Raw genomic sequence first — 27,118 nt, 5'->3', positions numbered from 1 at the left:
GATTTTTAAACGGAGTTTGGCCGGAAGTGATCTCCAGAGACGGGGCGTATCGGAATTTGGCAACAGCCGTCATTACGTTTTACGACGTAACGTATTACGTGTGTAAAGATGGCGGCTCGCAGTGTCAGGTCGTGTGTTGTGAAACACAGCTAGTTAGTCTCACAATGACATTATGTTAAGTGTGTTAGGATAGTAAATTATACGTTTTATAAACAGTACAGATGTGGCATTGTAGATAACACGTCACAACATAAGCGACTGAATCTGGTGATACAATTTTAACATGGTAGCGAGTACCTGAATGGCAACTGTCTCCAAGTAGAAGAAACATAACAGAGAGAAAATGCTTCCAACTACATGGTCACGTCTTTCCTGCAGAGCTTTGTCCAGCCGAGGACAGAGGACGCTGAGTCTGTTCTCCAGCTCGGGACCTTCAAACTGGAGTAAAGTGGTCTCCGATGCAGAGAAGATCGTCGGATATCCAACCTCCTTCATGAGCCTCCGCTGCCTGCTCAGTGATGAACTCAGTAATGTTGCCATGCACGTCCGGAAGCTGGTCGGGACGCAGCACCCTTTACTCAGCACTGCAAGGTAACACTGCCGAAGAGACACTGCTTTATACCTTATTTACTTCCACCAAGGAGTCAACTCCAAACCAAACTTCATTTAAAAAAAACTGCCAAAAAAACACCACTCTCTCTCAGCAGATGTTCAACTATAGGCAATTAACTTTTAAAGAAGATTTATGTTATTATCTAATCACTCTATGTTGGCATTAATACAATCCAGTAACTGACACTCTCTTTAAATAAAATTACAACCTTTCCCCTTTTATAATTCTGGAGGGAGATGCTGACTCTAGTTTGTGCCTTTCATGTACTTCTCATTTTTACTAATGAGAATTTGTACTGATGATTAGATTCTTACTACTAATACTTATGTAACCCAGCAGCACTCATTTCATTGTTTGTTGATATTTACAATATTTACCCACACACAAACACACTTGACCCCGCCTGCAGCATTCATAGTATCCCCTTACATGTGGGTACACATCAGTTGTCAGTGATCAATATGAGATTTTTGTCAGTCATTGATGTTTCTTTTGCTTGCTGTCAAAATGTGATATTGTGTGTATTATTTTTACTAACCATCTCAAAACTAGTCTATGTGCATCATACTCTAAGTTTATTTACATGTGTATACTATGCTGAGGAGAATGTTGAGTTTTGCACAGATAGAGTGTAATTTTTGTCATGTTAGCACACATTAAAACCCACACAACTTGTGGTCTTTATCAGACAGAGTGGACATGTTTGTTTCCTCACATCCAGCCGCTGTTGTATATGTCGAACACATATTTTATATATTTTACAGTTCGAACGATGTTTTAGGACTTTCTCATCTCAAGCTTCTTTATTACATAACACAAATCTTAGACAGAGGCAGTAGTGAAAGACTTCATTGATTTGATGTCATTACCTCAGTGCTGAGTCGTGGGATTTGAAAGCCTCTTGTGTTTTTCTTTCACAGGAGACACGTAAAATGCAAGAATGCCAGCGAAAAATAGATTTGATTCTTAACTTCATGCATTGGATGTGTACAGCCTGCTGCTTCCTGGTTCTTTATTTTCATGTTATTTCATAGACTGATGTGTCAATCCAGGACTATGTGTGTAACAATGTTGGCATTTGGCTGTTAGATGTGAAGAAAAAATAAGTTACAATCCCGTATAAACTATAAACAAAAACACCTCAGAATATCATGTAAATACTTACAGCCACACTGTGTGACCTGCTGTGATAAGAAGTAGCGACTCACCATGTGATGTCAACTGTGGTCACTTCAGTGAACAACAAGTACCAAGAAAAGTATGTGAGCCTGAGCAACAAGCATGGATAGAAGCAATGGAAAACTCCCTCTAGACAGAATCAAAATAAAACCGATAAGATTTCAACAGATAAATTAATCAGACCGCGCACATACTAACAAGGAGAGTGAGGCCACTTTTGGGAACTTTCAACTGCATTTTTGCTCTGAATTTGGTCTATGTGAATTGAGTTTTTTTGTATTACTCTTCACTTTCAGAAAAAGATTCCAAATATGATTTAAACGCAGAGACATGACAGGTTGTTCAAACCCGTGCATCTGCTTACATTATGCAAATGCAGCTCTTAATACTTGTACAGCCTTTCTCAGTTTGTTTGTTGAATATTGTGATTTGATTAATACTCATATAATAATATTTAATGTATATTCATCCCTGTTGCAGGCCAGGGCAAAAGACTGTGTCACTGTCACCTCTGTGTAGATGTAAATCAGCTTGATTAGATTACTCGGTTCTAAACCATGCCATACCAAGCATATATTTTTATATTTAACTATGTTTCCACAAAGCTAATGGAGCTGTTAAGCAACTGCAAACCCACAATTGTGTGTTGATGAAGGAGGAGCTACACATCTTCTACCACTTTATTGTAGGAGTTGCCTTGAGTTCTTGTGTTTTATCAAGAGAAAATCAGGAACTTTGAGAACGAAGCAACGAGAACGAGAAGAGAGAGTCCTCAAACTCAATCCCGCCATGCAGACGGTCGTGTTGGAAACAGGAGCCCAAGGGTGTAATAACCTATACACCTAAATCTGATATGACAATCCATTTGGGTGTTGTAGCAGGGGGCGGGGGTGGCGAGGGGGGAAGCAGACCTCTTGACAGTCTGACTCCTCACTGTCAGCTTGGGTTGGCTGGTTCGTATTTCCCTCTGTGTCTCTGCCTTAGAAACGCGGCAGATAAAAATATCCACAACAGCAGACAGGCAGACCCTCGTGGAGTTGGGTTTCGGTTTTTCCTTTCCTTTCATTCTCAAAAACTGCAGCTCAGCTAACTTTGCCCCAAAGTGTGGAGTTACAGCGAGGGGACTGCAGCCCAGGAGAAGAAACTTTACTTGCTTTAAGGACAGTCCTTGAGAGGTGGACTCAGACTAGAATTCAGTTCTACTGCTGCTTTTTTGCAATCTCACCTTTGACCTTTAGTACCTTGATCCATATGGTGACCGTTATGACGACTAACCCTAACTGATGCTCCATAAGTCTGCCTGCTTGAAATTGCTGAAATGAAACTACAGTTTATAGAAGCGCGTGTACAGCTTTGTAGTGTAAAAGAAAGAGTTGATGAGACTAAATTAGTCCTTTGATCGACCACGTCCAGAGCTCTTTGCAACAACGACAACACTTGCAACACTGAGGCCAAACACTTTCCAATGTGCAGCCTTGACATCTTCACAAAACATTGTGTCTTCTTTTCTACAATGTTGACTTTTTGATTTAAAGCTCATGGAAACTTGATTTCGAAGCTGAAGTTTTTTTCTTTAACATTAAATCTTTATGATTAAAAAAGCAACAATCAAATTTAAAGTTTGGAAAATATCTTTATATGAAGAGTTTACCGCTCACATGCAGCTAATCTGCCTTCAGATCAAAACTCTGTTGGTGTGGTTTGATTAAACCTCAATTCCAGTGGCAACACCAGCAATGGAAGATTTTATATAGAATATTTTATGTATTTAAACTGTTGCTTAGCAAAGGACAAACTGAACTGAGCGCTGACTGTGACTACAGTGTGTCTTCTCATGCTGTTATAACTTATTACTCAATTTACCTATTATTACTTACTATTACTCAAAGATTGTGGTGCAAAACTCAGCATAAATCCTGTAAATCTATTCCCTCAGCCACGACTTGCAGGCAGGACCTCGCAAATCTGTTGTGCTGGTAAAACAAAACACTGATCACCATCACGAGGGCACTGTGTCGGCCTCATCGAACCCGAGGCCCAAGGCTGAGGTAACTCAAGGATGACATTAGATGTACTTTATATTAGTTTCTTGCTAGCTATCTTGTGAGTATATTATCAATAGCATATATTCAATATATCACTTTGGTCTTTTTTGTCATCATTTCAGTCTTAAATGTACATGTACAGCACTGATTTTAGTAACGTGCGACCGGTGGGCCGCACTGGATGTTGGGCTGCAAGGGCGAGAGACGCAGCTTGATAGCACTGTGTGGTGATCAGCCCTGTGTAGCTGGCTGCACATGGCTCTGTGTGGCCGTCATCTCCCTCATGTACAAGACAACGGGAATGTAGGCTGAGTTTATTCAGGCGGACAGTGTTATACAACTTCGTTAATATACTCAAGGTCTGTGAGATCAGCTCAGATCAGAAGAATATTTTACGTTTTATTACATAAAGATCCAATGAAGGGAGAAAAACTACCACAGTTACTGTTGTATTTACCGCTGTACTGTCCTGTCTGAACTCTAGTCTCACGCTCTCTGTAGTTACTACAGAGGAAAGTGAAAAACAGAACTACAGTTTAATCTACCAGTTGGTCTATTTCATGTATTTTACAAATCATCAAGATTAATTTATTCTTTTTACTACATGATGTGTGACACAGGCTGTATGTGAGGGTGTGACTCAAGATGGGTTTTGGTGGGCCAGTCCAAGTCAAAAGTCCCGGGCCAGTTTTTGAAAACAGACAGTGAAAGAGGTTCTAGATCTATAAAATCAATTCCCTTAAATGTTAAAATAGATATTGTATCATTTATCATTTGGCAATAAGGCTGCAACTAACTATTATTTTCATTATTCATTAATCAGCCCATTCAAATCTTCATTAATAAGTTAATCACCTTGCAGAGTCCAAGGTGATGTCTTTACATGTCCACCACCCAAACATAACCACTTTGCTATCATGTACGACAGGGGAAAGCAGTAATGTCTCACACTTAAGAAGCTGGAACCAGCAAATATTTAGCATGTTTTTTTGTTGGTGAGTAAAAAACAATTGATTTCTTTTTGGAAATGTGAGAATCAGATCCTGGAGAACGGAACAAACTGTTGGTCAATATTCTTAAACGTGTCATGATCTTAATCTATAAAGGTATCTGCCCTGCACACAGAGGTGAATGTGATGCATAAATTCTGTCTGTAAGAAAAGTGCAGCCACACATTCATTCATTCATTCATTACTAAGGAAAAAAAGGCAGAGGATCAATATGGCACCACACATGTGAGGTCATACATTTGCATGCATTAATTCCAGCCCCTGCGTACAACGGCTAAAGTTCCTGAATTCCTGCGCTGCAATTGCAGAGCAGAAGGCGTGGTGACCTGTTCACAACCCTTTAAAATGACAGCAGCCCATTCCTCTCTTCCTGCTCCCTCTCTCCCTCCCTGTAGCCCTCACTATCTCTCTTTTTCCACATCATCCTTGCACCACCCCTTTGCAGGAGGGCGGATGTGATTGATTGATGTATGCTGGTGTGGATAGTGACATAAATATTAATCATCTGCCACCCTCAGGCCACTGGCTTACCCGGACTCCCCAGGAGGAGAGCAGCTTCATAATTTTTTTTTTTTTTTTGCTCTCTAGCCGTTTTCCGTTCAGCAGGCCATGCTGCTGCGTTCATCAGCGTGCCAGGATAGCCACGATTTTCCAACTGAGTAAAAATTTAGAGTGACCATAAATAAATTTCTATGGCTACATAATGTCAGTTGTGTCGTAAATTTTTGGGGACGTAGCATGAGGTGTTTTATGTGAAAGCTTTGGGTTTTTTGGGGAAGGAACATGGCTTCAGGGAATGTGCAGTCCTCTCAGCACCAGAACACTGTGAAACACTTACATATTTCTTCTGTCATCTTTTCTCACATTTCTGTCTGGCCTCTATTTTCACATCTCTCTCCGTCCCCTCCCTCTCTTCATGCTCTATCTCTCACATCCAGTCTGTCTCGAGTTCCTCTACCTCCCCCTGTGGTGCAGGGGTGGGTCAGAGAAGGTGGGGGTGGAGGTGGGGGTTCGGAGTCGGTGGTGGGGTGGTGAGGCCTGTGTCTGGGCATCGAGCAGAGGGGGGCGTGGCCGCTTGTCTGCCTCGGAGCCCCTAACGAGAACGTGATTCATGGCACAAGGGGCTCCCATAGGGACAGGATTAGAGGTGCTCTGTCTAACTGCTCCCCTGAGAGAGTAAAAAGATATTTAATCTGCCCACCACGCAGGCAGCTACCACTGCGCACTGTGTGTGTCTTTGTGTGTGTGTGTGTGCGTGTGTGAATGTGTTTCTGTGAATTTGTCAGGAGCTTGTTGGCTGGGGGGCGGGAGACCTACAGCCCAAAAGAAAAAAAAAACTGTTCTGCAGCAAAACTGATCATATATATATGTTCCTATTATTTTATTTTAATTTGCACAATTTCCCAGTTTCCATTCTGATTTTGCACCATGACCTGCTGTACAGTTTAATATTGTTTTGTTCCATTATTGCTCCAGATCTTCATTCAACAGAATGGATGCGATCTCTAATAAACTGCTATGATCTCAACTCTGTCTCACAAAGATCAAGAAGCATTAAACTGATGTGCAAGACTAAGCTATTAATATTGTATAGCAAACAGTGTGTAGGCTCAGTAAAGTGTCACGTTCACTATTCAAAACTGCAGAGTTTCTACTCTGCATATGACTGTTATCAATCTGTTACTGGTTCTTAAGCATCGCTGATTAAAAGAGGGCGATGCCTGACAGAGGGAGCAGGTAAAACAGAAGACAGCAGGGTCTGGTAGGGCTGAACAATGTTACACAAAAAAAATCATATTGCGATTATTTGGGCAGATATTTTGATATGAGTCACAATTTTAGTTTAAATGGTCATTTTTCGCATTTCAGCTTCACTGAAAATATATAAACATGATGATGATGTGATTTTTGTTGGGTCTGTACCAAACAAGTATGTTTCTTTACATCAGGAGAATAGGATTTGCACAGCTGCTTGTGTCTCTGTAGGATCACGATGCTTCATTTGTGGTCTGTTGTGACACATTTGACCTTTATCCAAAAAAAAAAAAAAAATTGTAGCTGTTGTGATTTGGGTATTGCACTTGGTCAGATTGTGATTTCGATAATATTTCGATTAATTGTTCAGCCCTGGGGTGTTGGGAAAGATGTTTATTTTCAGCAACTATATATTATGGTTCGATCCCCGGCTCCTCCAGTCTGCGTGTCAAAGTGTCCTTGGGCAAGATACTGAACCCCAAATTGCCTCTGATGGCTGTTCCATCAGTGTATGAGTGTGTGTGTGGTAGAAGTGCTGTACGTGTGGAAGGAATGTGTATGTGAACGGGTGAATGTGGCCTGCAGTGTAAAGTGCTCTGAGTGGTCGATAAGACTAGAAAAGCTCCATATAAGTTCAGTCCATTTACCATTTATTAACCATTTAACTAGAAAGAAAAACAGGATTAATATAAAATCATAAGCTTTTTATGTATGGCTCATTGTATTTTTGTCTGCTCGTGGTGTGTCTTTGCAGAGGCTTTGTCTACGACAACAGGAACAATCTTCAGATGAGGGGTGTGATTGTCCTGCTGATGTCGAAAGCGGCGGGGCCGAGCCACGCGGCGTCCGATCTCCTGGCTCAGGATATGGTCAGTGGCATCTACCCCAGGTAAATCACCTGACATAACTGACACTGGGTTGGTGGTTCAGGCAAACTGTATGCACTGTTTTTATTAGGCTGAGTCGTGGGACAAGTGAAGGACTTTATAACTATAATTGTACTAAATTTTTGCTTATTACTAGTAAGATCATCATTAAAGATCCATCAAAGAATCATCAGCTAAAACAGCAGGCTGCACTGATGAATCTTCCTCCTATGCAGAAAATTCCCCAAAGCTTGCCTAACTGTGAAAAATGTAATTGGTTGCTATTGCTTTTGTGGTAACTCAGGAGCTAATTGGCAAAACATTGTATAAAAGTCATTATGCCCTTGAGGATTTTGTTAGGTGTTAAATGGTGTCTTCCAACTTTAATCACAGTCATAGAGTGTCGTCTTAGGAATTATAGCTTTATCATACCGCAGCTGGTTTACACCAAGCAACTTCTTTGGTTTAATTAAACCCAAGCCGGTAATTCAAATCCACAGATAATAGTTCATACCTGTAACCACACATTAGCAGACAAACTCCCTGCCTTCCACAGAGTTCAGTTCTCATGTATGTGCTGCTTTTGGAGAAAACAGTGGGCAGTAAAAACACGTGTAGCATTGCACGGTAGAGCCATAAATGTGCGTGGCAAGCAGACCAGGAAAGGCGATGCCACTTTTGTCCGTGTTACGTGCCTGCTGAAGGATAAATAGTGAGGGTAATTCTATCCTGTCCTCTGTGGTTATTGTCCATATCAATTCCTGTAAATGAGGCACTACATCATCTTGTGATGTATGATGGAACATGGGGGAAAAACAGCCACAGTTACAAGGCGGGATTTAAGTTGTAATGTTTCGTTTTTAGCCAGTGGTGTGACTTTGTGGATGGCAATCTTGGTCGGTTGTTTTGTCCACTGCTTTGTTCCAGCCTGAAATATTTCAATAACTACTGGATGAATTGCCATGAAATTTGACGTTCGTGGTCCTCAGAGGATGAACCTTAATCATTTTGGTGAGTTTTTATTTACGGCAATTATCGGGTCAAAATCTTTATTTTTCGGAACCTGTAAAACTAAATTCATTCCCTTTGGAATCAGCTGTACTTAGTGTTCAGAGCTAATTCAAATAAGTGCTAATTAAAAAGTGTAAGAATATGTTAACATGCTAACTGATGTATAGACTATAGTGGTGAATAATAAATAAACAATTAAATCCCTTTTCATTTCTCATATAAAAACCTGAAGGATTCACTATTAAAAACAAAAGACTGTATTTTGAGATTTAAAGAACGTGAGATGTTTGAATCAACAGCAGAAGCACAGGACCTGAACAATAATTGATTGCTTTTATAGTCCGACACCAACCTCCATGACTCGCTGAAGATTGAATTCAAAGATCACATTTTGGATCTCGGTTAAGAGTTCTTTACAACGAGCATTACAGCCTCACAGAGCGCTGAGCGCGGCTGGAGACTCTTGAGTCTTGTTATAGTGCAGCGGAAACCACCGATCAGAAAGCTGGAGACAGAATCATTCCTATACAAAAGTTGTAACTAAGTGTAACTAAACGCTGTCATATGCTTAGGCTCTTCTAACTTGTACGAGGTGTTTGGACTTCCACAATATCCGATGGCTGGTAACGACCGTCTCTGCCTGCTCCCCCAACATAAGTTCACTGTGTGTGAGTGTACGAGCGCTTGTTGTGCATACTCGCGTTCCATGTGATATCTCGTTATTTTGCCCTCACGTTCCTGCTCTGCTCGTGTTTTGGGACTTTTACAGAGCGTAATTATCGTCCCCGCTCTCTCTCAGCAGCAGGTATGTCACGTGAGTGGAGTGTATTCAGATCAGGCTCAAATAAACATTACAAACTCCAACGTTAATTGATTTTTTTTATACATATTAAGATATAAAGTGTTAAATGTGGTATTAATGTTCTGCTGTTAAAATGCTGCAGGTAGCACCCTCAGGTCCTCTGTGGCTTTCTCACACACTGCGTCTACCAGAGTGCGTCTCACAACAGGGATGTGGGTGTGTGCCAAGTGGTTTCCAGAAGTGACTGCTGTGTTTGGCGTGGCTGTGTGCTGGGTGCCTGAAAGGCTCCTTTCTTTCTGCTGGCTGCCACAAGGCACATGTGTGTAGAGGAGCCGTGTCTGTGCAGAAACATCCTAATATTAGAGCTAATTGGAATAAACCAGGCGTCATGGCAGCGCTGAAGTCTTGTCCTGTTCAGGCTGAGAGGCCGAGCCGCGTCGGCAGGTCGTGTCTCACAACTGGACGAGTTACTACACACTCACCTCATGTCACAACCTGCCGCTCACATCACTGTGACACTGGATCACTGAATCCAACATGCAGCATTCCCTCACACCCACACCCACACACCCACACACACACACACACACACACACAGCATGACTTGATCACCTCATTTGCACTATCTTGCTCTCTCTCTCTCCCCCCGGCACTCCCCCCACCTCTCCTGGGCTCATTAGCACCTCTGCTGATGGCGAGATGGAAGGATGGAGGGAGACGGGGTGGGGCGGGTTTGGGGGGGTGATTGAAACCTCCGGGGGATAGTTTCCTCCCTACTGACAGGCAGCATTTGTAAAGCATTTCCCACTCTGCTGCCTGACACTGATGATTCACCAAAGCACCGCCATGATAGATAGATGGATAGATAGATAGATAGATAGATAGATAGATAGATAGATAGATAGATAGATAGATAGATAGAAACACAGACATGCTCACAGGTAGTCCAACTTGTAGCCACCACACCTCTTAATTTCTTGTGACAGATGAAAGCCATGCCACTGAACACATCACGCAGGCCGTCTGATTGACAGGCCACCTCTTTAAAGCACACACAGGGACGCACTCACATCTGCAAGGCTGTATTTGATGGCGAGGCACACTGCAGAGGGAGGAAAATGGAACAGAACAGTCAGGACAAGGGGCGTGGTGAGGGGCGTTACACCTCAGCAAGATGGCATCGGTTGCTATGCAACTGGGCACCAAAGCTATTTATACACTGGCCCCCTTGTCCCCCTTTTTCCTCCCCAAGCTCCACTGCTACTGATCAGGACTACTAGACTGGAGGCGCAGCTTTGGGAAGTGCAGGCATCAGGGTTTGACTGATTTGAGATTTTGGAGGTTTTGTGCAGTTTTTCAATACTTTAAATTCATAATTTAAAAGTAGATCAGAGGGTGTGTGTTTCCTCATATTGGTTCATTCCTGTCAGGGCAAGTCTCCTACATATGTTGACCATCATGGGACGGTAAAAGCAGCCACGATATAATCCTAACCATTTATCCATTTTACTATCTTTAGTTGTGTAAGGCCTTTGTGGGGAATGTTTCAAATCAATAACCAGGACTGCGTTATTTTTGTGCCCGTGTGTTAGAGGCTCTTGATTTGTCTATTTATTATTTAAGTTGGTGGATCGTGCAGAGGGACAGAGGATAGATAAAGCCTTGTATCCATATTGCCTTCTCCTACTCTGAAATAAAAATAATACATCAACATAATAAGCTGTGGTCAGTGAAGCTACATGTCTCAGCCATCATCTGCAATTATATATGAATCTCTCCTCAACTTAGATTAGACTCCATCTGCGCACCTGAACATGAATTTATGTGCAGCAGCATCTTACAATTATTTTTATGTTGATTATATTTTTTATTGAATCAATAAATTGTTTTGTCTATGAAATGTCAGAAAGTAGTGAAAATGTTCACCACAAGTTCCCACAGTCCAATAAGACGTCATCAGATTGTTTGTTTTGTCCAGAACTGATTCAGTTACAATGAGAAGAGCAAATCCTCACGTGTGAGAGGTTGGAACCAATGGATTCTTTCCCACTGTATTTGTTAGGAAAATAACTTAAATGATTATTTATCAATGTTGTTTGAGTAATTGATAGATGGTCACAGTGGCGTCTTGATATGAACCACACTGTAAGTAGATGTATGTTTGTCTCAGTCACGTTGTTCTTGCTGTTGTTATTTTGGTTCCTTGACCTTGGACTTGGAGTAAATTTTAAAATGTTGTTTTATGACGTGAAATCAGCCACAGCTTTTTCTCACTTTCCTCTGTTGTAACGAGTCGACCTGTTGAAACCTGTCGAGTGAATCCATCCCTCCGTCGCACCTTGAAAACGCACACAGCTGTCAACCTGTTACTTTCCTCTTATTTAAACCCCGAACTTATTAACTCTCATGTGTTGTTGCTCTGCGTCACCAAGCAGAGAAACCAACCAGACAATGGAAGTGATTGAGAGGCGACATAGATGACATTATTGAATTTTAATCACATCTTTTCCATGCCGATGTTGAACACAGCAATTACCTGGCTACAAGATACGTATGTGTGAGTGTGTGTGTGTGTGTAGCAAGGGGTTGGAGCGCAAGGCAGACAACCGGCTCATCAGGTTCTCATAGCGGCTGAAAGAAGGTCGTAAGTGGCTATCAGCGCACCCAACCCTGTCTGGATGGATCCCTCCTGTCGCAGCGTGGTGAGCTCCCTCCATATGGAGAGGGCCTAATTATCCCCCACCAATGACTGAATCAACATTTGATTATATCCTCCCTAAGGCTGCTCTGAAAGGCTCTATTCAAAGACCACTTTTATGTCTTTTCTCTCATAATCAAGAATAGCTGTTATTTGCTAATGATAAGTTTAATTTCTTTTTTTTAAAACACAACCCCTGACACGCTGTGTGGCAAGATGTCTGACATTGTGCCCTCGAGTACGATCATTGTGACTAGGACGGTTTTGAAGCAAAATTGGAGAACTCTCTTATTTTTTTAAATGCGCAGTAATTTTCTCTTTAAGTTGACTTGTCAGTAAATATTTCAGATACAGTTTGATTGAACTGTGAGGACCCCACCGGTCTGTGTTCGGAGCAGCGTTGTATATTTCAGTCAAACGAAAGACAAGAGCCGAGCATGTGAATGTTGTATATTCTGTTGTAAATAGATGCTTTTCCCTTTTGCTTGACGGATGAAATGAAAACCCGTAAGTGCTTTGTTCTGATTGAATCCTTTGTGGTCAGCACACCTGTATATGATGCTGTGAATGAATTTTCAACCTTGCCAAACCTGCAGATTTCAACAGCATAAAGACAATGAAAAGGTTTCTGTCAAAAAGCTCTCTAACTGTCAAGCCTTGGGAACGCCTCTCTTAAAAGCTGTGGACAAAAAAGCTGTGATTTTAAAATTTACCTTTTTTTTTTTTCCCTCTGTTTCAAAGCCAGAGGAACCTGGCAGAAATCACAGAGTTGATCCACACGGCCTTCCTGGTGCATCGTGGGATAGTCAATCTGAAGGAGTGGACGGTGTCGGACGGCCCGCTGAAGGACATGCAGTTTGGGAATAAGATGGCCATCCTGAGCGGCGACTTCCTGCTGGCCAACGCTTGTACGGGACTGGCCCAGCTGAATAACACTAAGGTACACTGCCATTAACAAACTGTACTCGTGAGAAATATCTTACCTGACATCAGAGATATTAATTAGAAACACTGCTGTCTTAATGTGTCCAGACATATCAGTGTCAGTCTGCGTCACTACATCTTCTCTCTCTCTCACATCCAAACTCCACATCTCACCACTGCTATGATATAGAGTCCAACTGATCCTGGAGTTTATGGGATATTATTATATGATATCCTCATGTTTTTATTTTGTCTGAATTACTGATGCATTAGTGTGATGTGCATTCCACATTCCAGAAATCCTCTTTCACTTAAACAGTGTAGACTGACTCCCCGCCTGGGGGTCAGGACCCAAAACGGGGCTGCAGGATAAATCTGAGGGAGTCGCAAGATGATTAACAAGATTATCCTTGTTCCAGACCTGAACCACCATCAAACATCTCAGCTTCGTTCAGCAATTCAAACAGGCCTGTTCTTATGTCCGTTGATGGCAGTTTTCACTGGTTAAAGAAACAATTCAATCAGAGTTTAGTTGTTGGGATTAAGAATGGGGAAGTCATGTTTCTGTGGAGAGTCATCCAGGTTAGCCATCCCACTGTCTTCCACACTTACTTACATCACTTACCTCATCATTATTATTATGTCTTTATTTAAAGTTGCTATTTGTAAGTTTTCTCTGCCACCAAACGTGGTTTCTTGGCAGGAACAGGTGGTTACAAGACAATAGATTATGATACGCACTGTGAGCAATGCTACGTCTTCAGGGTAGATTGGAGGCTACAGTGAGTTCCTACTGGAAAGTGACGAGACGGGCTGGGGCTAGCTGGTTAGCGTGCTAACTTCAGTTGAAGAAAAGACATGATAGAAACAGAAGAAAAACAAGAGGCTTGCTTTCCACTGCTGGAGATGGCAAGTTTGATGCTGAACTCAAAACAATAGTAAAACTTACAAATAGCTCCTTTAAACTCCTTTAAAATCATTGAGTGCAAGGGCCTAATTTTTAATGATGTGGAGTAGTGTTAAAAGAAGAACATCAATTAAAACAGCATATAGGTGCGTCGAGTGGTGCAGTGGTTTGAGCAGGCGCCCCATGTGTAGAGGCTACAGTCCTCGCTGCAGTCGGCCCCGGTTCGAATCCCGCATCAGACGGCCCATTACTGCATGTCATTCCCCCTCTCTCTGCCTCCCCGTTTCCTGTCTCTCTCTACTATACTATCCAATAAAGGCATAAAAAGCCCCAAAAAATATACTTTAAAACAAACATATAAACACAATTAATAAATAATGTAATGCCAAGAATCGATTAAAGCAGGTACGAACCGAAATGAAAGGTTATAGATTAAGAATCTAAAATGACCAAATAGATTTATAAAGTGCTTTGTAGTGAGTTCAAGGTGGATGGTGCAAAGAAGCTAAAAGCAGTTCTTCCAAGCGAGAGTATGAACCCGAGGGACATCACAACTTGGGAACCTCTTTAGGTTTCTAAAGTCAGTTAAAATGAAACAGTCTGAGGAGGAAACATCAGTCTTGTCACAACTCGTCAATGTCTCTAACCTGTGACGAGGTGTCAAGCGTAGGCGTTGCGTGGCTGGTGTCTCATGCCAGAAAGGTTGGGAAGGTGGTGTAACTGCTGCTGTCGATCTCATGTCGTGTTAGCTGGAGTTTCTGTAGGTGGCACTCTTTGCTTTATCTGTTCAGCCATGGTGAAAATTACTGTTAATACCAACTACACAGGTCTTCTTTAGTTTGATTCAAACTGGTGATAAAAAAACACACCACTCTTCCTGTGTCACAGCATTTTTACCAAGAAACTGTCAGACACCAGGTGATTACAGGAGCATATGTTAGATTAAAAAACAGAACCTCACATCGGGTCACCGTCCCTCAGTCAGTCACACATTTGATGGCGTACAGTCTGCTTTGTGTGTGCGATAACGTGGTCGGGAGACACCATTGACATGTACACCACGGGAATCCTTCTTATTGAGTTTTCAGTTTTGGACGTGTGTGTGGCGGTGGTCTTGTAAGTGCACCACAGATCATATCTACTACGTCGCCCGGTAACCTCTTACTGACAGATGCTGTCACCACGCTGCTCTGTCAGAATGCGGTCGCCCTAAGTGGATCAAAATAACCGTCTCTCCCCCCACGATGTCCCCATCAGCCGGTCCAGCCCTTATCGCCTTGCCTGCTGCTTCTCATTCAGCACACACAGTCTGGGTTTGTGTCTGCTGTATGGCAGACACCCCCCACCCCCCACCCCCACCCCAAAAATATATGATGTGAGTGGTATCCATGGTGCGTCCTGTTTAGGAAACATAGCAGGAGTTCTAAGGATCCAACATTTCCTTTATAAATTAAAGATAATTCTAAAGGTGTGGCCTTTCCTTTACAGTGGTAATTGGCTTTCATTAGGATTTGTCAGTGCAGCAGTACCATGAGAGATAATTGTCACTCTGTGGTTAAGCTACAAATTACAGTAATGGAAATGATGCTGTTGTTTCCCTGGAAGATGGAGAAAAACCACACTGAGAATGAAATGACGGCGGATCTGCTGATGACTCCAGCTTAATTCTGATTTAATCACATTCACATGTAAGGCATTCAAGTTGGCACCAGTTGAATCAAGGTTTGGAGCATCGTCTGTTACTTTAGTTTGGTTCATTTTCAAGGTGAAAACAATGTCATTCAAACTCAGGTGGTACCAAGTTACCACACAGTAATGCCCAAACAACTCTGTGACGGTGTTTATTAGGAGTGTGAACGTAATCTGAAGCAGCCACAGGAAACGTCCCCAGAGTGGAAGTTTTTAAGGGTAATGAGGAGATAGACATCTGATATTCAGCAGTTACTCATGTTTGAAAAGGTTAGCAAAACAAAACGAACCTAGGGCAAACCACAGCCGGCACAGATGCTCATATTCAGCCATGTTTCTTTAAGCAAGGAGGTAAATTAGATTTTCTATTATTATATTATTATCAATTATTAGATTATTGTTAACAGCACTGACAAGTCGCTCGGCTGAAGTCACAGGGATGAGGCCTGTTTTAACAAGAGTTTCTAAACTGGTGGGAAGTTTCCAAAGTCCTGTTCACTTAACCTCATCTCACAGGTCATGTTGACTTTTGACCCCTGTTTGTAATTGAACCTAAACAAAAAATACCGTATAATACAGTTGATTTTCCTGTTGCGTGGATGTGGATGGGATCTTACATCCAGAAGCATTAGATATCTTTGAAATATCATTTTATAACATTTTCATATTATAAATTTTGCTTAATATGATATAATATGAACCTTTATTTTTTACTTAACCTTGTAAACAGCGGTTGACAGAACAATCTCAACTTAAGGTCCACTTACTTGCTTTTCCTGGAACTTTCAACTACATAACATGGTCTTTATCAGCAGACAGAATAAACAACTTTTGTCAACTAAAGTCAACTTTTAAGTCAACATGAACATGTCCTAGTCCAGTTATTGTGTGGAAAAGAATTCAACAATAACAATGTGTAACAATATCTATAGAAAATTTGGAAATAATAAAAAAACAATAATACTATCAGTCAAATTCATCTTTTGTGCTTCGTCTCTTTTTTTTAGCAAATGATTTGGACTCGGATACAAGTGTAGGGAAGTGGAGAGAGTCACTAACATAACTGTACAAAAGCATATGAAGTTACAGTTAATGGATAGTGAAAAGGCAAGAGGATGAACTGATAAACAACAGATCCGTAAGGCCTGACATGTGCCATCATGATATTATCATATATGTATTATTAGCACAATATCAATATTTTACCTTTTAAGCATCACTGTTATCGTCAATACGGAGAGAGCTCCGATTGCTCAGCACAGAGGAGCTCAGAACACCTGCAGTTCTGTGACATCTACACAAACTTCATCTGTTGATAAAGACAGTGTGGCTTGGTCAAAATCTCCAGAACGAACAAATAAGTGGAATTTGAGTTTATGACTTTCTTTTTTTCGGAAAAACTCCGTCCAGTGAATTTCAAGTGGGGACCGTTTTTACAGCAGTCTGTTTGCAGGAAAGGTTGGTCATAGGACAAGGAGGCAAAGTGAAAGAAAGGGGGCGTCGGCACAGGTTTCATCACATAAAGTCAAACTGTTTCTGCACAGATTAACATGACATCAGCCTTTGTGTCTGTCGGCAGAAACCGAAGAGACAAACTATTACTTACACCTTTAGTTAAACTGAAGCACGGGAGGGATGATAAATACTGTAACTATCATAGAAATCAGGACTACACTTAGTTAGTTGTGAGTTCAAGAGGTAAAACAGCCATTTAATGTTTCACTTCCATTAAGTTAGAGGACTCTGAAGAAGAGAAGAGACAACACTGCATCCTCCATTTCCCATGATGCAACTGGATAGCATCTTTCATTGGACCCTGACATTATAGTACTGTTTCTCAGGCTGATCAGTACTCCGCGTGATGTGTTCACTGAACCTCGTGTAAAAGCAATGGTCCCCCTTTAAAAACTGCATCCAACCTGGTTCTGCTTCTTTGAGTAAAAAAAAAGGCATACAAACATATTGTTACAGGTATTACCTTAGAATGACCTCTAGGCAAACGCAGTAAAGGCTGGATAAGATTTCATTTTCACTCATTAAAATCTGCTGATTCTGATATTTATAATCCTATAACAGCTTCAGACTGTAATAAACTTGAGTTGCAAACCGACAGTGGCTGGTCCCCCAGCCTGTGTGGTCACTGTGCCACCTCTTTTTAATACACAGGGTGACGGATGAGGAGTTCTTGCAGCTTTCGAAGTTTTTCTCATAAACCAGCCTTTTTTTTTTTTTCTTTTAAGGCAGAGACAGCGATGGAGATTATGTGTCGTGGCCTTGAGAGGAAACCTATGCTGCTACTTGTATAAACTGTAAAGTAATCTCACCGTGGAGCTCCGGTTTCTCCCCCCTCGCAGACCTGTCGGCAAAACACGATCTGGCTGGATTTGGGAATGGAGTATGGGGGGGGCATGGGGAGAGCTTATCTGATACTTTCCAAAAAAAGACCCCCACTGGCCCCCACTTCCCAAGGCAGGCCGGGCAGAGACACCACATCTGGTAATACTGTAGGCACATTGTCCTTCCAGGTCTGTGGGCGAAGCTCGGGTTTCCTCAATATTTTCCCCTGGTGGATTCAGTTACCCAAAGGGCACTGCGAGGCTGACTGGGCAGCCACCGTCACCAGACTTTCCTGATGCACCAAGGATGTCTAGGTTGAGCTGAAGGAACTCTAAATTTAACCTCATTCATTTGAACTGTACAGGCGTTGCCTCTGCTCCCTGGTGCAACGCTGGTCTGGGTGTGAATGAAGGACGGAGGGATCGACTTCAGATTTTGACTCATTCATTAAAACCAGCCTTTAAGTAATGATTTGAAAAGATGCAGCCTCTCATCTGGTGGTTGATGAGGGGCCGGTCGTGTTTCTGTAAGCAAAAATGTAGTCATGCATGCCCCCTGTAAGAGGAAATGGGCAACTGCAGTCTTGAACAAAACTCAGACCTCCACATCTCACAATGGAACAATGTACAGGTTTTCTTTTTAAAAGTTGTTTTTGTCTTTTAAAAGCTTTTTAAGGTAGGAAGGTAAATATTCTCTAAACCTGAAAGCAGCAGCTTCCCTTGTACAGTATATATATATTCATTTACACATTACAGTAGTGGTTATTCCTCATCTTTGAAGCCCATTTTCCTTTTTGCCATTACTCTGCTTCCTGTGCTGCTCCTGCAGAAATCCTACCTTCTGTAAAGGCTGTAAACATCAACAGATTAATAAACTAATTTCCATATGCAAAAGTCCAAAGTGAAATAAAGTTTCAAATAATTTATCAATTAGAAGAAAAGGAGAGCAAAGAAGACCCTGAAGTCAGATAATCACTCCGAAACCTTGTTAACCCCTCTGCTCTCTGGTCTCACCATCTGCCTGTCAGCTCCATTTCAGCCCCTCAGACCGGACAGGCTCCTCATCTGGCCCCCTCCACTGGATCTTCTCTATGAATACAAAGTATAATGAATGAAAGCGAGCCTGGATCTGCATCATGAAACCAACAGGAGGTCCCCCTCCGGCCTGATAATGAGCAGCTGAGTTTGCATCAGTTCACCTGGTTTCCAGTCCTCGTCTCACCTCAGATTTATTCACCAAACCAGCTGCTCAGACACCAGCGCTGGTTGCTCGTGCTTCAATCAGGGGAAATTCAGGGTTTTTTTTTAATTACAAATGTCACGGGTGAACTGAGCAGCGTGGCGGTTTTTTGATCGAGCTCATTTACATTCACATGTCACGAGTCTAATCAATGCTGTTAGCCAGAGTGATCTGTAATGAGGCAGCAGGTTAGCGGTTCACTACCCGAACCCAAGGACACTTCAACATGACGGACATGTTGACTGTCTTTGGTTCAAAATATGATCAATGCTCACTTGGCTCAACTTCTACCTGTTTGTGTGTTACTTCCTAGAAATGAGGAATGTGGCTCCACCTTTGTCGTATTATTATATTTGAATATATAGGCCTATATGTATTATTTTTGAGCTTTGTCCCTGCTCTCAGTTCAACAGTTAACAGAGGACGGTGGATAAACATGCGACTCTGACGTACTGTTAACGCATCAGGATTTCAATCTTTGGCCAAATGTCTGATGCTTCTTTTTCCCCCTTTTTCTGTGTTTAACAGGTTGTTGAACTGATCTCCAGCGCCATTGGTGATTTAGTTCAAGGAATCTACTATGAAAACTCCAATAACACAGAGGTAACGTATCTGTTCTACTTTTATAGATCTAGGGTGCAGTGAAAGGTGATTTCATGAAAAGAATAAGTATGTCAGATTACATCATTTTCTAACAAAATAACAAAAAGAAATTACCTTTAACATTTGTTGGAGTGAATTTGTATATGAATGTCTGGACATTTGATACATAAAGGCAGTTCTGAGTGATTTATATGCTGATAGATATACTTAAAAGATAAATTCAAAATATAGAAATGTAGGTATTTTTAATAGGGGTAATTTAAAGAAAATGACTGGTGATATTCAGTATTCAAAACCAACAATGAGTTGATCCTTCCAACAAAAACTGTCTGTGTATCCAACGTCTAATGTAGCTTTTTCCTCTGTGTGATAGAGCTTCATTGTTACCCAAAAACTATTAACCTGTCACCAGACACCCGCATTTTTGTGCACCAGCCCGAAAATAATGAAAGGTTACTGTTCAACCTGTTTTATTAAACCTATTGCCCTGGTCTCCTCTGAAAGGTAACTTTTTAAATTATACAACCAAAAAGTCAGAATGACTTTAAGAGCCAAAGCGTACCTCAGATTTGACAGAGTATTTTAAGATGTCACATCAAAGAGCCGCACTGTTGCAGTGGCTGACATGTTCCTTCATTACAATTATCGCACCCACTGCAGTTTATTTTGACTCAGCCCCACTTCCCTTGTGCTGGTAACACTCACTAATGCAACTAATGTGGATTAATCCTCTTCTGCAAATAGTCCCCAACAAATACACTATTTCCCCCTGTTAGAGTGACAGTTGCTTCAACCTCCCGGGCCCTGTCCTTTCTGGAAATGTTTTGAGCTTTTTTTCAAGAATGAAAGGGTTAATTTATGACCAGTTTTAAAAGATTTACATCTGCAGTAGGAACAACTGGCGTTAGAGCTAAAAGCCACAGACACATTGTTGACTCTCCTCTGCTGACCTTTTATTCTGGAAGTTTTTGAGGATTAATTAATGGAGATTGTAGATGAAGTTCTTACAATGTGTTGTTCTCTCTGCTATCAAAACTTTTACATTGTGTCTCGCCAAATTGTCCAGAGATGGTCTATAGTATTTAACCTTATTATAGTGAACATGTGGTGTTAATAATGTTTTATGTTGGACATAAAATAACATATTGAACGTGTTTGTGTAGCTACTGGTGTGTTTTTCCCCTTCTAGGTGTGCGTCCCTCTCCCAGCTTCCCTCTGTTCCAAATAACTGCAGAACTTGTGGGAAATACTGTGTTAAATTGCTGTTACTCTCTGGTGCACATCCAATTACATGCTGAAAAATGAAATCACAGAGAAGGAGGGGTTGTTTTGATTTAGAGGTTGTGAGGTGCTCTGTGGGAACTTTGAAGTCGTACAGTAGGAGCAGTGAGAGCTCAGGCCCTGCGGTGTCTCTGCCACTATTTGCTCTGCAGGAGAATAGTCTCACCGGTGGCGTCGACGTGGCGACTTGGGAGGAGCAGACGTTCCTGTCCCACGGGGCGCTGCTAGCCAAGAGCTGTCAAGCTGCGATGGAGCTCGCCAAACATGACAAGGAGTCCCAAAGACTGGCCTACAAGTACGGCAAGCACCTATCACTAGGCCACAAGGTAAGTCTGATCTGAGTGTCCCACCCACCAAGCACCAAATACCAGTGAAGTTAGTGTTTGGGGGATCAATCAAGAACGGTCAAGTGCCACTACAGTGGACTACTCCCTGAGATAATCACTCTCGTATGTCTTGGTCTAAAGGCCATGAAAACCTATTTTCTCAAATAGTTTCTTAGTATGAGCGATGGGGTCCTGTACTGTTTTCTGTCAAAGTTTTCATTAATTCACATGAGAGATTTCTGTTTTTCTGTTTCTGGCCTTGTTGTTCTCACTGGTTTAAAGTGGGTTGTGAATCACATATTTCTGTAAGTGCAGTAACATTTCCATCAAAATTTCATGGCAGTTGTAAGGATGTTTGACTAAACCACGCCCACACAGTTGTGATGGCACAATATTCATAGTTAAATTAATAGACGGCACATTTTCAGACATTATCTCCAGGAAAACATTGATACTTTTGCATTCAGGTGCACACAGGAAAAGTGCCACAGATAGTTATGTAACCAATGAACAAATAGGGCTAGAGGGAGCAATTCAAAGCCAGTCTCCTCAGCTCTGCACAGCTGGCCAATCGCAGTGTGAATGTTGGATCCTCGGGTTTTCGGAAAGTTACCGTCAGACCATTTCTGTAGCGGCCCCTCCTAACTCGTCGTTGGAAAGGTGTGGGGGAAGAAGCATAACAGCATGTTAACTGTGTCTGTCTGCTGTTCGGTGCTGAGCAGGTAATGAACAGAGCTTTTCCTCTGAAAAGCTGCGGCCATAAAAAAAAAACACTATGAAAGCAGTGACAGTGACACAAAACAGCAAAGTTGCAGCTGGACGACTAAAGAAACTAAAGCTCTGTGAAGCTCTGTAAGGCTGAGGGCAGCTGCAGATTCAGGTGATAATATTCTGTAGGTCCAACACTATGAACGACCCATATCACACTGCCACAGTCTTTTCTACATTGTCATTTGATTCTTATTATTATAAAAATATCCACTTTTAGTCACTTATTCTTTAGTTTGCAGATTAAATCATGAATCTGTTACCCTACAGAGAAATAGATTCAGTTTTGAAACTTTTCAGAGGCTTTAATAATAATAATGCTTTGTACTGAATCTCCACCCTGCTCCTTCTTTTATTTCCAAGTTAAATCAAAGCTTATAAATCTAACAGGCTGTTGATTGGCTGCATGTTCCACTGATCTACAGGAAGCAGCAGTGTTTAAATGTGGTTAATTGGCCTTATTTTGGTTCAACAGTGTAAGAAGTCTTTTGAATGAATGCTTTCCACAGATGAATGACCGATTTTTGAGATGTAATCATTCCTTCGCAGATGAAGCAGGTTTTTGATACTATCCTGCAGTGCATTAGTTTTAAGTGTGTTTTTATTTTCACATTAGGGACAAACATGAACAGTAAAAGTGTGGGATCAGGTTGATTTGCAGCAAAGCTAAAAGGCCATTAGTATTTAATGTTAATGCAGATGCTTAAACATTTTCAAGGTTCAGAGGTTTTCAGCAGTATCTCACTGGGTTAGTGTAAAAGTCATTCATAATGATCCCACTCACAGCGCTGTATCAGTACGTCCCCTCCTGCCGCGGCTCCCTGCAGCTGCCTGTCTGCAGGCCTCAGCGGCTACAGGGAATCTCAGCATGGGAGGAGGCAGAAAGGAGGTCTTTGAAGGAGAACCATCCTCATCAGGCTAGACTGTGTCTTTCAGCAGGCTGCTCATCATGCTGGTCATTAACAGGGTCACTCAGAGTGTACGTAGGCACAATGTAAGCTCCACCGTTTTCACCGCTGGGTTTGTTTAATTGGTGCCTGAACATTAGAAAGAAGAATCTCACTGACAAAGGTGCTCTCCCTTCTGTAGCTGAACTCTGACCTGCAGCCGTTTATGAAAAGCAGTGTGGGAGAGCCGGTGTCGTTCAGCTTGAGCGCCGCCCCGGTAGTTTTCCACCGTCAGATCGTCGGCCAGGAGAGATGGCATCAGCAGCTGCAGCAGGTACAGGAAGGATGGGCCATGACGCCACTGCAGCAGATCCATTTATTTACTTTCTGGAGTGTCAGTCAGTCGACAGTCACCCAGGCTCTGTTACATACACAACACACATAAGAGACTGCTCATTGGTAAAGTAATAGTAAGTTTTTAAATAAATATCTTTAAGTTTGCAAGTTGTATACAAACAAGTATCCCAGTATGCAGGAAAAAAGAAATATATGTAAAATATAGTGCACAGAATTTTCAGTCCTGTGAAACACACACAACCCATTTCTTCCTGCTCAAGAGGCAACAACTGCACATTTAACATGTAAAATAATGAACTACTGGAATTCTACCCCAGTAACCAAAGGAGAAAAACAGGATATAAAAGACGTCCATATTTCCTGAAATTAGCAGATTTATGGTAAATTAGATTTTTTTTTTTCTTTAATGAAACATGGGATGACATCTTTCAACCATCTGGTATGAGAACAGGGGTTTAGGTTTTTCCAGTTAATTAGGATTAGACGATGGGTGAACAGACAGGTGAAGATGCCTTTTAAAGCATTTGGTTCAGTTAACATGTTGTGAGGATGTAAGGTGGTATTTTGGATAATTTGCCTTTTCTCATTGAAGGTTTTGGGGGGGGGGGTCATGGTTCAGGTGGTAGTTCGGCCACTGATTCCTGGGATCGTGGGTAATAGCATTGAAAAAGTCAATAAAAAGTTGTTGAGCACGATGTCAAAGAACAGGATTTAGGTGATAATCGCTCTCTCGTTTCTCTTCTCAACAAGGCAAAAACACTGAGAAACCAGCCGGATTACTCTAAGGTAAGACCACTGATTTGTACAAAATCTACACAAAATGTCTCTGCTCTTATTCTTTGCAGCAGCCTCTGTTGCCTTTGTGTTGTAATTCAGGCATATTTTTAAAAGGTAGTTCCATTTTTCTTTGTTGTATTTCAGTGGTTTCACCTGTTTGCTCAGAGGCGCTGCGTCTCACAGAGCCATCACAGAGAAACAGGATGTCTTTTCACTGTAACCTATATCAAAGTTGGGAAATGAGCTTTCCAAAGTCAATGTGTGAGGGAAGACGGGGAGCGATAGGGGTGCAAGAAGAGACTGAAGCTACAGAGGAGGGGTCTGATGGTGTTAGGGGGGTTATCTGGTCCCGTCTGAAACCAGAGCAGGAAGGATTAGTTACCGAGGCCTATTTGTGGAGGAGACACTGAGGCTCTGAGACAGTGGCATTGTGAGAGAATCTCCTTCAGCAGACCTGCTGCTGGAAAGGGGACATGGGGAGAAGTTCGAAGGGAAGGAGAGAAGAGGGGACACAAGCAGGAAAGCTGAGAGCTGGACAGGGGGAGGGATGAAATTTGGGGGGTGAAGAAAGACCTTGTGCCCTCAAGAGTAAAACTTTGCTTTGATTCAGCACAAAGACAGGAATGCATAATAATTCAAGGAACTCTGTGTACATGTCTGACATCTACAAATCAAATATACAAATCTCATTAAGTCTGATAAATAACCATTACATTTACAGCAAAGATCAACTACAACAACACTTTTTAAACACTTTGCCTGTTGTGAAATGTATTATCCTGGGAGAGGGAAGAGAGTCCGGCTGGGATAGAACTGGATATGTTTTGAAGCTGTTAATATTTTGGCACAAACAATGTAAGAAAATCTGACAACATGAAAGAAGTGAGGAGGTCAGCTGTTGTCTTCTTGCTGTGAGACAGAATGACCAATCACAAGTTCAAGACTAAATTTTAGTAAATGTGGAACCTCTAAGTGTTTGATAATAAATAGATAAGAAGAATGTTATGAAAGAGATCTCAATAATATATAGAGTGGAATATATAAAGTCATTAATATATTGATTGCTATATAATTTACTAAACTATTTAAACTTAATTTATTATCATGAAATGTTGTTCATCTGTCTCTGCCTCTGTTTCGGTCTCTCTATTGTCCAAAGGCAAAAATCCCACACTTCAAAAAACTTTAACAAGCAACAATGGCAAAGTAACTGTGAAACAAGCAGCTGCTGCTACAGATAAACACAGTAACTCACCTCTGCTTTTGTTAGCTAACAGGTTTCGGTCAGCTTGTAAACTTGGATTTTTACTGAGCATCAGAGTGACGAGTGTTAACAGCAGCAGCGAGCTGGCAAATTCACATGTGATTTTATAGAGAAGTGTGAAGTGTTGGTCCATGTGATTGGATGAAAGGTGAGGTGGCAGCGACTGATGACAACGCCATGAAAAGTTAATGTCATTGGGAAAGATGACATGAAATGAAAACTTTGGAACTTTTGGAAAAGGGCATTTCAAATCATTTCTGTAATGAAATAATCATTTCATAACAATCAATAAGTTTCTATTATTTGTTGGAGTATTTAACAATTGGTCATTCATATATTTTACATACATAGAAACAAAAATATCAGATTAATTCATTGTGGTAAAACACGTAATGTATATTTATGTCAGTAAAAAAAATGTAATCTTTATTTATTGCATGCAGCAAGGCTGAGTTACATCATTGTAATTGTTAATTTATTTAATCTACAAATGATTCATTTATTTTTATTTGAATGTATTGATGAGATCAGAATGAGGAAGACATTGAGGCTGGAGGGAAAGAAGGAGCAGGCAGAAGAACAAGGAGACAAACTTTAAGGTTACCTAACCTGTAAACGGTGGAGAGTGTGAGATACTAAGAGATAAGGGAACATTTAATTAATACAGAACAAAACAAGACTCTGTGCAATGAGTGTGAACAAGGATTATTTCTAAAATAAGTAAGTAACCTGGGTGATGCCGAGTTCGACGCTTGCAGCTTTTTTATTTTTTGTTAAGAGGGAAGGCCTACGGGGATTTCCACCTCCAGAATTTCTGATGTAAAATGCCCTCAGCGAAAAGATGTCCCAACACACCAGCATTGAGGCGCATGGGGTCGCTCCAATTCACGCTGTCTGTAAAACTTAATCGGTTGGTTGGGGCTTATTTGACTTGATGTTTTTTTTTCCATTTCCTCCTCTTGCATGACTTGTATATGACGTGTGTGTAAATCCCAGGCTGCATATACACAGACACATACAAATTTAAAACCCTTCACGAATTAAAAACATGAGTAGAACCTGCAGAGAAATAAAATTCAGGGCATTTCTTTCTCATTGTAAAAAAAAAAAGTGCCATCTTTTTTTAACATAATGAATTTTTCCCCTGTAGTAAAATGTGATAAGCTGCCTCCAGTGGCACCAGGGGCAGTGTACAAATACAGACATGATTGTGTTATACAATGGGTTTCCTGTCATTAAAAAAGACAATGCTGTGCCACTTTAAGAGTGAGCTAACTTTCTCTGGCTCTTAACAGTTTGTTGTATTGACAGCTGGATAGTAACAGGAGTGACACAAACATGACAAACTAATGTGTGTTTTCATCCCTCAACAGCTTTTGGCAGCAGTTAAGTCAGAGAAAGGCATGAGCTCAGCGGTGGACTTATGCTGTTACCATGGCAACAAGGCTCTGGAGGCCATCCAGGCTTTCCCCTCCTCCGAGGCTCGATCCGCCTTGGAGAACATCGCCTCCGCCATCACCAAATTTTGACCTGGACACACACGCGCACACACTCACACGTACTCACACACACACACACTGCTGTTTCTAAATGTGCAGCCTGGAGTGTCTTTGTCTGCAGAGGCAACAAGACGACACTTAAGAGACAAATGAACGTTTGAGCCAGGTGCTGGCTCACGTCTGGAGAAACTGTTGTGCTCTGTTGTGGATGACAGTGTGCATCAGAAATGCATTGGCTATATGCATAAATGGTCATCATTAAAAGAAGAAATAAAAACACA

At 41.5% G+C, this 27,118-nt stretch overlaps 1 protein-coding gene across 1 annotated transcript; it reads left to right on the top strand.

Annotated features, from left to right (window-relative positions):
• Positions 1-103: 103 nt before the first annotated feature.
• On the top strand, positions 104-27,118 carry pdss2 (prenyl (decaprenyl) diphosphate synthase, subunit 2). Its single transcript, XM_023431587.2, has 8 exons — positions 104-591; positions 7,357-7,491; positions 12,721-12,919; positions 19,604-19,678; positions 21,112-21,285; positions 23,143-23,274; positions 24,048-24,083; positions 26,712-27,118. Exons 1-8 carry the CDS (start codon positions 344-346, stop codon positions 26,865-26,867), a joined length of 1,155 nt encoding a protein of 384 aa, XP_023287355.1. The 5' UTR covers positions 104-343; the 3' UTR covers positions 26,868-27,118.

This window comes from Seriola lalandi, unplaced genomic scaffold, assembly GCF_002814215.2.
Source record: "Seriola lalandi dorsalis isolate HSWRI2012SDOR001 ecotype SW California unplaced genomic scaffold, Sedor1 jcf7180002054925, whole genome shotgun sequence".
Classification (NCBI taxonomy): Eukaryota; Metazoa; Chordata; class Actinopteri; order Carangiformes; family Carangidae; genus Seriola; species Seriola lalandi.
Note: the sequence above shows the minus strand (reverse complement) of the source record. Positions and strands in the feature narration are given on the sequence as shown.

Excerpts from the sequence above, each read along its gene's own strand:
- pdss2 (XM_023431587.2), top strand. The coding sequence starts at position 344 with ATGCTTCCAACTACATGGTCACGTCTTTCCTGCAGAGCTTTGTCCAGC. Across the intron at positions 12,920-19,603 it reads CCCAGCTGAATAACACTAAG|GTTGTTGAACTGATCTCCAG; the intron begins GTACACTGCCAT and ends TGTGTTTAACAG. Across the intron at positions 23,275-24,047 it reads GGCATCAGCAGCTGCAGCAG|GCAAAAACACTGAGAAACCA; the intron begins GTACAGGAAGGA and ends CTTCTCAACAAG.